The sequence below is a fragment of the Ctenocephalides felis genome, unplaced genomic scaffold (assembly GCF_003426905.1).
Source record: "Ctenocephalides felis isolate EL2017-DRISC unplaced genomic scaffold, ASM342690v1 CF-g0.4_SCAFFOLD_01055, whole genome shotgun sequence".
Classification (NCBI taxonomy): Eukaryota; Metazoa; Arthropoda; class Insecta; order Siphonaptera; family Pulicidae; genus Ctenocephalides; species Ctenocephalides felis.
Genome location: NW_020537209.1, coordinates 546 through 15809, shown reverse-complemented (window position 1 = coordinate 15809; position 15264 = coordinate 546). Strand labels below are relative to the sequence as shown.

Here is a 15264-nt window from a genome sequence, read left to right as displayed (position 1 = left end):
AACTTCCCGTACAAACATTATTATTTTTTTAAAAACGATTAACATTTTGAAAAAAAAATTACTTCGAAGAAATTAGATTTTTGAAACTATAGATTTGACAAAAAATTATTTTTTTTAAAAAAAAAAAATTATTGAAAAAAAATGTTTTCATGATTATGGAAAATCTGAACTTTTTTTCAAAGCAATGGTACTGCTTCAACTGCATAGAGACGAAATGTCAAAGGCGCGTAAGCGTCGCGTCGTCGTCTAACGAAGGAACATTGGTACGGAACCCATAGGAATGTAAACAAAATTTATACTTATTGTTAAAATCTCTATAAAATATCTGATAATTTGATGTGCATATGTTAATGATCATTTTTGACCGCCAAATGGCATTTTTTTACTTTTTTCATTAGATCTCCGAAACCACTAGCCCTGCCATAATGAAAATTTGATCAATTCTTCATCTTGTCAATACAAGTAAAATGTTTTTTAAATGATTAAAATCGGACGCTCCGTTCTCTTAAAAACTGAGTTACCGTTTTTGGCACTTTTTGCCCATATCTTCGAAACGGCGAGACCTGCTTTCGCCAAAAACTAATCAGCATGTCTCCTTATCAATACAAATCGAATGTTTTTTGAATTATTCAAATTGCTTCATCCGTGTTCCCGAAATCGTCGACGAAAATTTGTATCCGCACACACATACATACACGCACACACACACACACATACATCCATTTTTCCTAAGGTATGCCAAAATGTTCAGAAGGTTTTGAAACGTAAAGATATATAAAAATTTTCATTTTCGATTTTTTTGCGATTACTATAACTTGCCCTACGGGAAGTTAAAAATTAAATTATATATAAAATGAACGAAACTAGTGGTGCATGGCGTTGTCCCGTACCGAAAATTAAAATTTTTGAAGAGCTTTTAAAAATTGAAAATAGATTTTTGAGAATTTTGAAATTTTTGAAAAAAATTGTTTTTTTTGAATTTTTTTCAATATTTGAAATTTTCAGAAAATTTCAAGTTTTTAAACTTTTTATCAAAATAATCGCGTTGCGTAGCTATTTTAGAAACAAAATAACAAAGCGCGTAAGCGCCGCGTCTCAATCTAACGAATAAACATTTGTACGGAACCTGTATAAATATAAACAAATATTGCACTCATTATCGAAATCCCTATAAAATATCTGATAATTTGAGGTGCATATGTCTAATGATCATTTTGACCTCCAAATTGCATTTTTCTAACTTCCCGTAGGGTAAGTTATAGTAATGGGCCGAAAATCGAAAATGAAAATTTTTGCATATCTTCACGTTTCAGAGGTTTCTGAACATATTTGCATACCTCAGAAGAAATGGATGTCTGTGTGTGTTTTGTGTTCGCAATATTTTGTCCACGTTTTCAGGCGCACGGATCAACCGATTTGATTCCTATCGATAGCGAGATGTGCTGATTAGTGTTTGGCAAAGGCAGTTCCAGTCGTTACGGAGATACGAAACAAAGAATGCAAAAAATAGAAATTGAGTTTTTGAGACAACAGAGTATCAGATTTGAATGATCTAAAAAATATTCAATTTGTAATGATTAGGAGAAGTGGTGATTAGTTTTGGCAAAGGCAAGTCCAGCCATTTTGGAGATACAGAGCAAAATGTTTAAAAATAGCAGTTTTTAGAGAACTAAGCATTCGATTTGGATGATTCATAAAACTTTCTGCTTGTGTTGACAAAATAATTGCTGTTGGAAAAAAAAAAATGTCAAAATGTTTTTTTGAGGAATTTTTTTTTAGATATCGAAAATAATTCGATTTTTAATTTTAATTCTGGTCAAGTTTTATATACATAAAGCTTACTTATATACTTTAAATGAATAATTTTAACAATAGCAATATTTTATATTGCATATTAATTTGTAGTTTAAAAATATCTCTTGAGTATTATGAAATGAAATCGTTGAAATTTACGTTTAGAAATGCAAAGTTCTTAAAAAAATATTTAGAGGCTATGATTGTATGAAATAATAATACGTAAGTGCCATTTAACTTTAGGAATTAGGGCAAGTTTTATAAACTTCTATCAATAATTATCTAACTATGTTCAGTAAAAGTCCCAGCTAATTCATCAACATTTTTTACAGAGATAACACTGTATATAATGTTGACCAGGTATTTTGTCCAGAAATATTGATCAGCAGAGTTGAAATAATTATCTATTTAATTCATGTCCTTTAAAATTGCTTTTTTTAACTTGTGTACTTTGTTATTTACTATTTTATATTGTTAACATCCTAGCTAGGATAAAGGTTTAGTAAAACTTTTTACCCTACTCACGTTCAAGCTTTTATAAAGGGTATATAAAAAACTGTTGAATCTAACTTAAAAGTAACAAAACATCTTATGAACAATTACTTAAAAATTATATTAAGGTTTTGCAAACCAAACAACAGTGCTCACATCCAAAAAAACTAGCAAAAAAAAAAATACTTTCGTTATGAATTTTCAAATATTGCTGTTTTTCTCCCGATAGCAACGTCTTAAGAATCAATTATACATTTTTCCTTCTACTTTCAAATAATTTTTAATTTACTTGTTTCTGAGATATCGGTGGTAGAATAAAAGAAGAGGGAAGGTGAATTGCAAAATTAAAATTATTCACTTGAAGTATATAAATGACCTTTAGAATTTCAGCTAGATTTAAAATTTAAAACCAAAACATTTTCGATATTCAAATAAAAACATTTTTTGTAAAGTGAATTTTTTTAAATTTTGAAATCAAAAAAATTTCTTTCCCTAATAACAATCGTTTCGTCAACATAAGCAGGAAGTTCTTTGAATCATTCAAATCAGATGCTGCGTTTTCTCCAATCCGTATCTCCAAAACAGCTGAACCCTGTATTTGCCAAAATCTAATCAGCACATCTTACTATAATTAGGAATCGAATGTTTATTGAATCATTCAAATCAGTTGATCCGTGCGCCCGAAAACGTCGACGAAAAATTGCATCCATACGTAATACACATACGCAATTTTTTCTGAAAGGTATGCCAAAATGTTCAGAAACCATCTGGTAAAAAAGACCAGATTACAAATTTTTGAAAAGCCCCAAAAACACATTTCTGCAATCATGAATTAACTGGGAGTTTTACTGAACATAGTCAGATAGTTGTTTGATTGATACGTGTTATTTTTCGTGATATAATTAGTTTGGCTTTCACTATACAATTGCTCAAATTCAAACAGGTCCTTTGTGCCCCGCTCTATCCTATGCATAATTTTATCTATGAGGTAGGTATCAATTTTTCGGGGTCAATATATTTAACTGTTATTACTTGTCTTCACATTTATTTAGTAATCACACATAATTTTGTGTCTAAATTAGAGACCAATTAAGTAATTTATATGAAGTATACATGCAGTCGATATCTCCAGAATAAGGGATAGGCGCCCTGGGGTTCGATGACATCCTAAGCGTCCTGATAGCCATCTAGATAATGACTGGTTTATTTTATTTTATAGTTTTAAACACACTTATGCATGTAATAAAACGCATTATTTTAAAATATCATTTGATAGTGTAGAAATTAATGTTCATTATAAGTTATGAGAGTAAGATATTCTGTAGCGAGGTTTATAAAAGTTCTGCATAGTATCAATTAACTAGTGGTGTATGGCATCATGTCTCAAGGAATATTAAATGTTTTCTAATAGATTTTTACAAGTACTGTAACTTCGTTCATTACTCGTAATTTATAGACAAAATATAAGAGCTTATAAATTGATCGACGACGTTTGAAACTTGATCAATCGGATTTAAAATAAAGGACATTGGATAATATTTATAAGAATTATATAGACTGAACTGCAAAGTTAAAATTATTTATTTGAAGTATATAAGTGAGCTTTAGAGCTTTAGCTAGAATTTAAATCCGAATTATATTCAATATTCAAAGAAAAATATGGAAATTAAAAAAAAATCCCCAAAAGCAATCGTTTTGTCAACACAAGCGGAAAGATATTTAAATCATTCAAATCGGATGCTTAATTATCTCAAAAACTGCCAAAACTTGTATATTTCGTCTTTGTCAAAAACTAATATCTCTATCAATAGGAATCGATTGCTTTTTGAGTTTTCAAATTGTTTCATCCATCCGAAATCGTCGACGAAAAATTGTCTCCATGCATACACACACACATCCATTTTTTCTTAGGTATGTCAAAATGTTCAGAAACTTTTAAAACGTGAAGATATGTAAAAGTTTTTATTTTCAATTTACTAAACGTATCAATTAACCTTTTTAAATAAATTTATTCTATATTGCTTATATTCGTTTTTATTGTTTGCTTATATTATTAATAATACTCCACACACATTTATACATACATATATTAAATTCTCGTGTCATGTTGTTCGTCGCAATACTCCATTAAAAGAGTTTGACTAATTTTTATAAAATTTTATAACAATGCTCAGTAATACTGAATCAGTATAGCTGAGAATCGGACAACATCTATTTTTCATACCTAAGTGATAACGGTTGGTCACTTAAGTTTTTTTTTTAGTTTCTGGGTATTTTTATAATTTTTTATAATTCGCAATTATATAAGTCTTAAATTTTCATCCTTCTATCACAAACCCCTTATTTTGTATATATATAAGTAATCGTATTATTTTTCACCCTGCTTTCAGTCAGTTAATGTTTTTCACTGATTTTTAATTCTTATTTTCTTAAATTTATAGAAAAGCCTAAGTTTATTTATTTTTATACGATTGGCCAACCATAATCCTTTTTTTTTAAATTTTGGAATCAATTTTCTTTATTTTAATTCTTTTAATGCGGAATTGAACAATACATACAACCCCAAATGTTTGCCTTCCTACCACAAATCTCTATTTCATAGTAGTCATGTGAGTAGTCCAATTCTTTTGTTCAGCTTGATAACTAGTTGATCAAGTAATTTCTAAGCTTATGGAAAAACTTACATTTTTCCTGACCTGTCCACTGAAACATTTTCAAAACAATTCTTAGATATTAGCGACGATAAAATTAGATGCGACAAATTTTTAAAATAGATCAATTTTTGCATAATCATTAATTCGTATTTCCCAATGTACACACGCACGTTCATTAATGACTTGCAGAAATATTATCAAAAAAATGTAGAAATTGAAATTTTAAATATGAAGATAAACAGAGTGTTTGAAAGGGAAATAGGTACAATAAACCTATGGCAAAGCTGTAATTTTGCCACAGAATTTTAGAAGTCCTATTCAATTCGCTAGCCATGCCACGACATAATTCAAGAATGAATATTCGTAATTTTTAACTTCCCGTAGGGTAAGTTATTGTAATGGGCCGAAAATCGGAATTGAAAATTTTTACATTTCTCGGCGTTTTGAAGGTTCTGAACGTTTTGGCATACCCAGAAAAAAATGGATGTGTGTGTGTATGTGTGTGTGTGTGTATGTATGTATGGATACAAATTTCCTGATACAAAAAGAGCTGATTAGTTTTGGCAAAGGCAGGTCCAGCCGTTTCGGAGATACGGAGCAAAGAGTGCAGAAAATAGAAATCGAATTTTTGAGAGAACGGAGTATCCGATTTGAATGATCTAAAAAACATTCAATTAGTAATGATTGGGAGAAGTGTTTATTAGTTTTTGGCAAAGGCAGGCCCAGCCATTTTGAAGATACGGAGCTAAATATGTAAGAAATGGCAGTTTTCGAGAGAACTAAGCGTCCGATTTAAATGATTCAAAGAACTTTCTGCTTGTCTTAACAAAATAATTGATTTTGGAAAAAAAATTTTTGTTCTATTTTTTTTTTTTTTTTTAGTTTTTTGTATATCGAAAATATTTCAGATTTTATTTTTAATTCTGTCTATAGTTCTAATATAGTTTACAAATAATTTCAACTCTGCAATTCAGTTTATATAATTCTTATAAATATTAGACAATGTTACAATATTTATAATAATCTATTAGAAAACATTCAGTAATCCTCGAACATTTTTACGGTACGGGAAGTTCTAGCAATTTGCCTTAAGGCACGATGCCATAATTGCCTCAAGACAGAATTCCACTTACAGCTAGTTTGCTCTTTATTTTAAAACACAATGAATAAATGAAAATCGTGGTAATAATAAATCAAAACTGATGGCATTTGTAATGACTAATTACAATTGTAATTGACACCCGGGTGCCCGAAGTGCAAAGGGTGCTCCAGAAACATTTACGTCAAGCAGTGTCCATTTTTGCAGTGCGAAACCATTTATATAATTTGTGTTAGATGCCCGTATCACTTATATACTACATAATCCACACCCACAGTTAGTTATTTTTATTATAAAATTTTCCAGATTAATTTTTAATGCGCAAAAAACTCACAATTAGTTCCCCACATGTTAGAATCTTGGTAAAAATATTTCTTTTAAAAAATCCTTTCTTCATTATGTCTCCAAATAGTGTACGGATAACACGTCTACTGTACACCTACTTTCTGTTATAATTTAATGTTAGTATAATTGTGAATTATTGTTATAATTACTTTAATGTTTATATTACATAGTGTAGTGCATTACCATACTCTCATAATTAACATCGTCATAAGATTAGCAAATTGTAAATACTTTTTACTTTTTATAACTTTTCAATCTCAATTGTTTCAGTTTTTTTATTTTTTAACTTCCCGTAGGGTAAGTTATTGTAATGGGCCGAAAATCGGCATTGAAAATTTTTACATTTCTCGACGTTTTGAAGGTTTCTGAACATTTTGGCATACCTCACAAAAAATGGATGTGTGTGTGTGTATGTATGTATGTATGGATACAAATTTCCAGTCACGTTTTCGGGCGCACGGATCAACCGATTTGAATGGTTCAAAAAACATTCGATTCATATTGATAGGGAAAAGAGCTGATTAGTTTTTGGCGAAGGCAGGCCCATCCGTTTCGGAGATACGGAGCAAAAAGTGCAGAAAATAGAAATCAACTTTTTGAGAGAACGGAGTATCCGATTTGAATGATTTAAAAAACATTCAATTAGTAATGATTGGGAGAAGAGGTGATTAGTTTTTGGCAAAGGCACGCCCAGCCATTTCGAAGATACGGAGCTAAATATGTAAAAAATGGCAGTTTTTGAGAGAACTAAGCGTCCGATTTAAATGATTCAAAGAACTTTCTGCTTGCCTTAACAAAATAATTGATATTGTTTTTTTTTTTTAGTTTATTTTGTATATCGAAAATAATTCAGATTTTATTTTTATTCTGACTAAAGTTCTAATATAACTTAAACAAATAATTTTAAATTTGCAATTCAGTTTAGATAATTATTATAAATATTACATAATGTTACAATATTTATAATAATCTATTTGAAAACATTCAGTATTCCTCGAACATTTCGTAACGGTACGGGAAGTTCCAGCAATTTGCCTTAAGGCACGATGCCATACACCCCACTAGTTTATTTTTAGTTTTAACTAAAAAGCTAGATTGTAAATTACATTTTACATAAATAAATAATTTTAAAATTGCATTAAAATAACTATTAGATAGTTTTCAAAACGATTTAGTAAAATTATAATTTTATATTTATACATCGCGTTAAATGTGACCCTTATGTTTGCCATTGATACTTGTCGCATGACCAAAATTCAATTGAGACAGGTATTCAGATTAAATTCGAATTTACAATTTAAACAATATGGTAAAAATGTATTGCACTATGCAGAAATTATGCTTATCGAAATTTGTAAAATTGTAGAGAAAGCAACATTAGCTAAAAGTGCAATGTTTATATGAAATCTAATTTACCCCTGACTAGTGGACCGCCGTAACATTTTAATTGTATTATTTTAAAATTCAAGATCCTAATTCAGATTTGTATTTACTTTTTTCTCCCAACTTATTTTATCAATATAAAAAATTTCATCAATTTAAAACTATAATAATAACTATAATGCTACTAATAACATTTTTGATAAATTGAAATTAAATATTTTTGAAAAAACAAATCAAGAAAACATAAAAATTTAAATATAAAGCTCATTAAATTGTTTATTCTAATTGCTGTTGGAAATAATATAATGAAAATTAAAAAAGTTTAAGCACCAATGATATGAAACCATAAGTCACTTAAATTTAAAATAACCCTCAAAGTCAAATAAATATTTTATAATTTATTTCTTTATCATTATAAATGTATTAGTATTGAATATATAAATATTTAAAAATATACTTAATTAAGAATCCTTAACCACAAATCTTAAGTCTTCCAGAAATGGTTCAATTTGAGATTCGAGGGATAAAACGTGACCTGTGTTGCAACTTTCTGTTCCTACAAAACTCAAAACTAATGGTTGCTTATTCATTTGTATCACCTAAGAAATAATGTAGTTAAAATAATCGGCCAAGTATATATAAAACAGAGTATCATGATATAACTTATTATTACCTGATAATTTGAGTACATACAAATAACTGTTTTATTACGACCTAGACCTAATTTACTAGCTTGGTCTGTAGCCATGCCAAAAGTTGATAGAAAACCTGGCCTCATAGACAGCTCAGGGGCTCTTTCGGAAGCAACCCTTAATAATGGTACGCCATCCCTATCTGTTATGAGAATACATAACAAACCATTAACCCTGTAAGAAAAGTATTATGATAATGAAGATTCTGATTGTGTATTTAAAGAATACATTATATTGAACAACCTCTGGAGCAGCTGATTAAGGTATTTTTTTAATTCTTCCGCCATTTTTAATAATATAAACGTGGTTAAACAATTATATTAACATCATTTTGAAGATTTGTTGATAATATTGGTCTTGATTATTTGACAGTTCTATTCGTGGTAATACGTCAAAAGCATGTTGGTCGCCAGATGTGAATAACCTAACCCAATTGCTTCACGTCTATGTTTATTCTTCTATTATGGGCGACACGATTATTTTGTAAATTCTCGAAAATCGTAAACGTGTGTAGGATGTTGCGATGTTTAAGGGTAGGTATTTACGCAATACGCAAAAATATTATTTCACAAATAATTATTTAATATTCTATAGTATTTTATTTATATGCCTTTGTATATGTTTTGTATGTGTTTTTTTTTATCTCTGTTCTATAATAGTAGTACTGAGGCTGCATACATATCTATTACTAATTTATTGAATCTATTAATTTATGAAATATTCTATTCTTTTAAATAACATTATTTAAATTTATTTTCTGGATTAAATCGTATGAATTTAATTAATTTGTAATTATTAATTACTTTTGCATTTTAAAAAGAATGTAGCGCGCATAGGGACCATTCAAGTATTACGTAAGCAGATTTATTACAATTATTACCCCCCCCCCTCTCCCCTTATGTCAGCAAAGTAAGCAAAAGTTCTTACCCAAATTAAGCAAAATAAGCAAATCAATACCCCATTCCCCGTGCTTACGTAATACTTGAACGGCCCCATACTTGTTTATCTATTTTATCGCGTTTATTGGTATTAAACGCGTTATATGCAATGCCATAGATAAAAGAAGAGTATATACAATACAATATCAATAATTGTAGCAATCGTAGATGGTATTAGTATATTGTCTAGGGTATTTGAATGATAGTTATTTTTATGCTTTTTATGCAAATCGGTTGACTAACCCTGTCTCATCTATCTTTTCAGTTTGCATGTTGGATGCAATGACCGTCATCACCTGGTTGTTTACGCACGTTTTCAGAATTTGGTTATGTCTTTTCTAACCTTAACTTATTAGCCTAGACAATATAATAATAGCTTATTAGTTTGTTTCATTTAATAATAAAATATAAATAATTTATGATTGTAACTAATCATGGCAGTGGTATATAATTTAATATATTTAATTAAATATATCAGTTAAAAATTTAAATGTTCTTATTTTTCATATATATTATCATTCCAGAAAAAGCAAAATAAAATTAGTAAGGTCAAGCGAAATAATCAGAAAAAAAATAAACTTACTAAACAAGGAAAGATAAAAAACAAGCGAAATAAAGTCGCATTAAAAACAAATAATCAGGTTCCTCCGCCAAAAAATGATGTTGTATATAGTGACTCAGAGGAGAGTGATCATGGACAAGGAATGCTCGAGATGGTGGAAAAAGATGATTTGTCTTTTTTGCAAAAAGCTGTTGCTGAGAAATCTACTTCTTATTCATTGCTTAATAAAATTCGGTAATGACTGTCATTGTATTGTAATTATATGTATTTAGATTTGATCCGTTTCTTAGCGAAGAATATTGCATTAAAATTATATTTGTAATACTTCTTTTAAAGATTTTTTTAATGAGAAAATAATATCAATAATTCTCAATAAAGATTCACTTTGGGATGTTTATTCATTTTTGTAATACGGATAAACATGTCTCATTTTTAAAACACTGCTATAGTGTAATACATATTGCAGTTGTTCATTTTGTTTTATCAAGTAGTAACGCTTTCTTCTCCATTGTTTGTTTAGACTCATTGACACATATGACGAGTCAACAAATCTAGAAGAATTTTAATCCTAAAAACTTATATTATAAAGATAAGCGCAGAACTTCTAAAAAGCAAAGTAGTTCTCATATATGGTTAAAATAATTTTGGAGTTGTTGAGAAGTCCTGTGTGTCAGCAATCTAGATTGCAAAATATTAACGGATGATGTATTTTATAATCTAGTTGAATTCTATTATTCTTTAATATTAATTCGACATTCAGGTTTAAAGATAAATGTGAGCCAATAAAACAGCGTAAGAGGAAACCAAATTTAGATGGAGAAGATAATGAGATTGAATCTCGGTATGAAGAAGAAAATGTTGATGAGAAGAACTCAAAGAGAACTAAGTTATTGCTTCCAATAAAAACAAAATCAGGTGGGTGTTAATCAAAAAGTATGAAAGGACTAGTTTATTTTTCTGAAGGTTGCAAATAAAGTGTAACCTAGCCAATACATAGGTAGTGAAAGCATTAAACTTTTATCTATCGCAAATTGTAATAGAATATTTATTTCAGGTTTGATTATGCGTAGCGTTGATGAAGAAATACCAGATGATGAAGATGAAGAAGTAAAAGAAAATATTGATCATAACATGCAAACTCGCAAAGATGATGACGATTCAGACGATGATGATATTTTTGTACTGGAAGATGACAATGAAATAGATCCTACAAAACCAGTCTCTGTTGCAGAATTATTTGCAAAACGACAAGCAGAACTACAAAAACAGAAATTTCGAATAGGAGTCTTTTGTTCAGGATTATTAGAAAGTCCTGAAAAAAAGTGAAACATTTTAATGAACTTTTGTATTTGTTGGATGACTCAAAGAATGGGACTACTAATCTGTTCACTGTAAGTTTTTGAAAATATTTAGTAGACATATATTAATTAAATTGAAGGATTTTATTATAATTTATAAATAATGATGATGAAAAATTATTATTATTTGAATTATTAAACTTATTGTTAATAAATATTATGTTTTAGATAAGAAAATTGGCAGCAGTTTCCATATTTGAGGTGTTCCGGGACATATTGCCAGAATACCAAATAAAACATCAAGAAAATACTGGTATCAAGTTAAAAAAAGGATACATTGCAATTACAAAGTTATGAAACAACTCTGCTAAATTACTATAAAAAATACTTGCAAAAACTTGAAAAAATGACTGCTCCATTAAAAAAAAGCTAGGAAAAAAACTAACCGATTCTGATAAAAAGTTGGCTGAAATTGCTATTCGCTGCATGTGTTCATTATTAGAGTCACATCCCTATTTTAACTTTTCACAAAACATTGCAAAGATGTTAGTACCTTTTTTGAATCATAATCTGGAAAATATTAGAGCTATGATATGTAATTGTTGCAAAACAATATTTAAGAATGATAAACGAGGAGATATTTCTTTAGTAGTAAGTTTGATAACATTAAAACACCATTGTCATGAGTCACATATGATCTCATTATGGTGGTGTTTTATTTCAAAATACTTCTATATATATATTCTTTGTTTTATGTATATTATTTTCTCAATATTTAGATAGTTCGTGCAATAACCATCTTTTGAAAGCACAGTCTCATGATGTATACACAGATGCTTTAGCTTGTTTATTAGCATTACGAATTCAAGATGTCAATTTAGATGCTAAGAAGAAGAAAAAGAAGAAGAAATACGCCAAAAGAATTTATGACTAGAAAACAAAAGTTATTAAAACTCTCCAAGCGTGAAAGAAAACGTAATAAGAAGTTAGAAGAGCTGGAGAAGGAAATGTTAGAAACAAAAGCTGAAGAGAATAAGCAAGCAAAGCAAAAACAAATGACGGAAATAACCAAAGTGTTATTTACTATATACTTTAGAATTTTGAAGAGGGCCCCAAATTCAAAAGTTTTGAGTGTGGCATTAGAAGGATTATCAAAGTAAGTTTATTCATTTACATTTTTTAAATTTTGGAAATATCTGTTTTAAAAAAATATTTTAATTTTTTGTCTTTATTATTAATACAGTTTTTTTTCTGGTTTGAACTGTTGAATGACAGTATCTATACTTAATGTCTTGAATGTGAATAATAAATGTTTTTTATGCAAGTGTATTAATTATCAATTAATATTTTCAGATTTTCCCATGTAATAAATCTGGAATTATACTCAGATTTAGTTGATGTATTGAATTCATTAATGCAACCAGGTGATGATGATGATGATGAAAAAAGAGTGTTGAATCACAGAGATCAACTGATGTGTGTGCAAACTGTATTTTCTGTATTGTCAGGGCAAGGAGAGTGTTTGAATATAGATCCTTTGAGATTTTATACACATTTGTACAGAAACTTAATGCACATTAATGCAGGTTGGTATTTATTGAAGAACGATAAACAAGTAGATATTGCTTTAGTGCTAATTTTGATAATATTTAAAACATAACTGCAATTAGTCAAACATCTTTTTACTATAGTTGTTTCATCTGAAAATATTCTTATTTAAATATGTCTATCATTTTGCAGTAATTCCAATCATTATTGTTTTGTTTAAATTCTAAGTGTTTTATTAATGAGAATTATCAAATATATTATTTACAGTTTAGTATTATAGATAATGCAATATTTTAAAATAAGTTAATATTATTGAATTTATATTTTAGGTCGAACAAATATTGATTTAGAAACTGCTGTTAAGACATTATGTCATGTTTTGATTAGAAGACGAAAACAACTATCCCAACAAAGACTCCTTGCATTTTGAAGAGATGTATGCAACTTTCATTACATCAATTACATAATGGAACCATATCATTACTTGGTGTTATAAGAACTGTGATGCAACAGGTAAAGTAATTATCTGTTTTGGGATTTGGAATTCTAGCATGTATATAGAAGCTGAAAATTTTATATTATTATATTTATTTTTCAGGGCAAAAATTCAGATTTGCTATTGGACACAGATAATACGTTAGGTACTGGAAAGTATGATCCGTATCTAGATGAACCTGAATTTTGTAATGCAAGTAGCACGGCATTATATGAACTATCTATTGCTAGTAGACATTTTCACCCAATAGTTAGGAAGGTATATTTAGATATATTTCAATAATATTTTATGCACATATTAAAAACATTTTTTTGTTGTATAATGTACATTATTTTATCTTTTTTTCAGATGGCCGTTAATATTGCTTCTAATGTTCCAGCAACTGGTGAAGGCAGTCTTGCACCAGATCTAGGAAAACTGTAAGGCTTCTAAGAAATGTTTTCATTTAATGAATGTACAAAAAAATATATTTTTTTTTGCTTTCAGGTCCCCAGAACAATTGTTAAAGGAATTTGATGGCAGCCAAATGTGTTTTAATCCACCTGTTCCACCACCAAAAAAGAATGCAAAACCTAGTAAATATATTGGCCAGCATATCTTTGTGGATAGTGAATTTGGAGATTATTGTGAAAAAATAATGAATGAACCAATTGAAAAAAAAATCAATTGTGTTGCAAATTTAAAGAAACACAATAAAAAAATGTTGTAGTTTGAGAAAATTAACAATAAATGTAAATAAAAATATATTTTACAATTTGCTTATATTTACAGTTATTTGCAATAATTTGCTTTATTTTAGTTAATTTATTTTTAATGTTCTAGGTTTTGGTCACCTTAAAAGTTTTATTAACAGACATAATATATATAATTTTTTTTTCAAACATTCATAAATTTTTTTTTTAAAAAAAAGGGCCGTAAAATTTTATGTTCTTTAGGATGTTGGGTGTCTATCAACATAAAAAAATTTCAACGACAATAAAAATAATATGAGAGGTTTTAGAAATTTATTTAAAATCCATATGTTTCGGCTAGCATTTTAGCCTTCATTCAGTGGCAATCAATTTAACTATAAAAATTAAAGCTATAGTTTAGTTTCAATTTTTATAGTTAAGTTTAAGTTTTAGTTTTAATTTGTATAGTTAAATTGCCACTGAATGAAGGCTAAGATGTCTTGATGTAACGCCCAATTTTTAACTCAAATATATATATATATCTATATATATATATATATATATATATATTTATATTATTTATATATAGTGTGTATATGATATTATTATTAATAATAATCTAGATCTAGAATTATGTCGCTATTGCGTGAACTACGGGCAAGTCCAAAAAAATTTTTTTTGCAATTTTCGAATTTTTAAAAAATATTAAATATCAGAATTTTTTGGTGATCGTAGTCCATACTGAAGAGAGGTAAGACTGCACAAGTTCCAAGTAAATCGATCAGTAGAAGTTGAGAAATAGACAGTTTCGAGGAAAAAAACAAAAGAGGTTTATCACAGTCAAACATCTCAGAAAATAATTAAAATTTTTAAAATCTCTTGCACACATATTTTTGAATAGTTGAACCAATGAAAATATGAAATAAACTTTTTTTTTAATTCTTACGACCTTAATCTAAACTTCAAAAAGTATTTTAGTTATTGGCTAACAAAGTTTATTTGAAGCATATTTTTGTCTCGAAGCCTTATCTATATTAATACATAATCAATATTAATACATAATCAATATGAAATCAAAATTCATGTGACAATTTATATATATATATATATATATATTTATATATATATTATAATATATATATCTCTATATATATATATATAAAAATAAGTCGGGTTTTCCTTCCTGACGAAATAACTCCAGAACGCACGAACCGATTTCGACAATTTTGCATTCGTTGGAAAGGTCTCGGGCTCCGCAAGGTTTATAGCTTAGAAAATTAGTTGTGCATGGC

General features: G+C 28.4%; 3 protein-coding genes across 3 annotated transcripts; 2 read left to right on the top strand and 1 right to left on the bottom strand.

The window, feature by feature from the left end:
• Positions 1-8228: 8228 nt before the first annotated feature.
• Positions 8229-8746, bottom strand: LOC113365488 (ragulator complex protein LAMTOR3 homolog). Its single transcript, XM_026607034.1, has 3 exons — positions 8703-8746; positions 8441-8633; positions 8229-8366 (listed from the first exon to the last, which is right to left on the bottom strand). The coding sequence occupies exons 1-3, from the start codon at positions 8744-8746 to the stop codon at positions 8229-8231; spliced, it is 375 nt and encodes a 124-aa protein (XP_026462819.1).
• Positions 8747-9749: 1003 nt separating this feature from the next.
• On the top strand, positions 9750-12191 carry LOC113365487 (nucleolar complex protein 3 homolog). Its single transcript, XM_026607033.1, has 5 exons — positions 9750-9840; positions 9922-10193; positions 10720-10874; positions 11014-11281; positions 12041-12191. Exons 1-5 carry the CDS (start codon positions 9832-9834, stop codon positions 12189-12191), a joined length of 855 nt encoding a protein of 284 aa, XP_026462818.1. The 5' UTR covers positions 9750-9831.
• Positions 12192-12202: 11 nt separating this feature from the next.
• LOC113365486 (nucleolar complex protein 3 homolog) lies at positions 12203-13235 on the top strand. Its single transcript, XM_026607032.1, has 3 exons — positions 12203-12413; positions 12611-12843; positions 13135-13235. Exons 1-3 carry the CDS (start codon positions 12265-12267, stop codon positions 13233-13235), a joined length of 483 nt encoding a protein of 160 aa, XP_026462817.1. The 5' UTR covers positions 12203-12264.
• Positions 13236-15264: the final 2029 nt, after the last annotated feature.

What these genes read in the sequence shown, in the direction of transcription:
- LOC113365488 (XM_026607034.1), bottom strand. Translation starts at nt 8,746, where the DNA reads ATGGCGGAAGAATTAAAAAAATACCTTAATCAGCTGCTCCAGAG. An exon ending in CTTAATCAGCTGCTCCAGAG is followed by an intron (nt 8,634 to 8,702) that starts GTTGTTCAATAT and finishes CTTTTCTTACAG; the next exon opens with GGTTAATGGTTTGTTATGTA. An exon ending in GTATGTACTCAAATTATCAG is followed by an intron (nt 8,367 to 8,440) that starts GTAATAATAAGT and finishes ATTATTTCTTAG; the next exon opens with GTGATACAAATGAATAAGCA.
- LOC113365487 (XM_026607033.1), top strand. An exon ending in TCATTGCTTAATAAAATTCG is followed by an intron (nt 10,194 to 10,719) that starts GTAATGACTGTC and finishes TTCGACATTCAG; the next exon opens with GTTTAAAGATAAATGTGAGC. An exon ending in TTAGAAAGTCCTGAAAAAAA is followed by an intron (nt 11,282 to 12,040) that starts GTGAAACATTTT and finishes ATATTTAGATAG; the next exon opens with TTCGTGCAATAACCATCTTT.
- LOC113365486 (XM_026607032.1), top strand. Translation starts at nt 12,265, where the DNA reads ATGTTAGAAACAAAAGCTGAAGAGAATAAGCAAGCAAAGCAAAAACAA. An exon ending in GCATTAGAAGGATTATCAAA is followed by an intron (nt 12,414 to 12,610) that starts GTAAGTTTATTC and finishes TAATATTTTCAG; the next exon opens with ATTTTCCCATGTAATAAATC. An exon ending in CTTAATGCACATTAATGCAG is followed by an intron (nt 12,844 to 13,134) that starts GTTGGTATTTAT and finishes TTTATATTTTAG; the next exon opens with GTCGAACAAATATTGATTTA.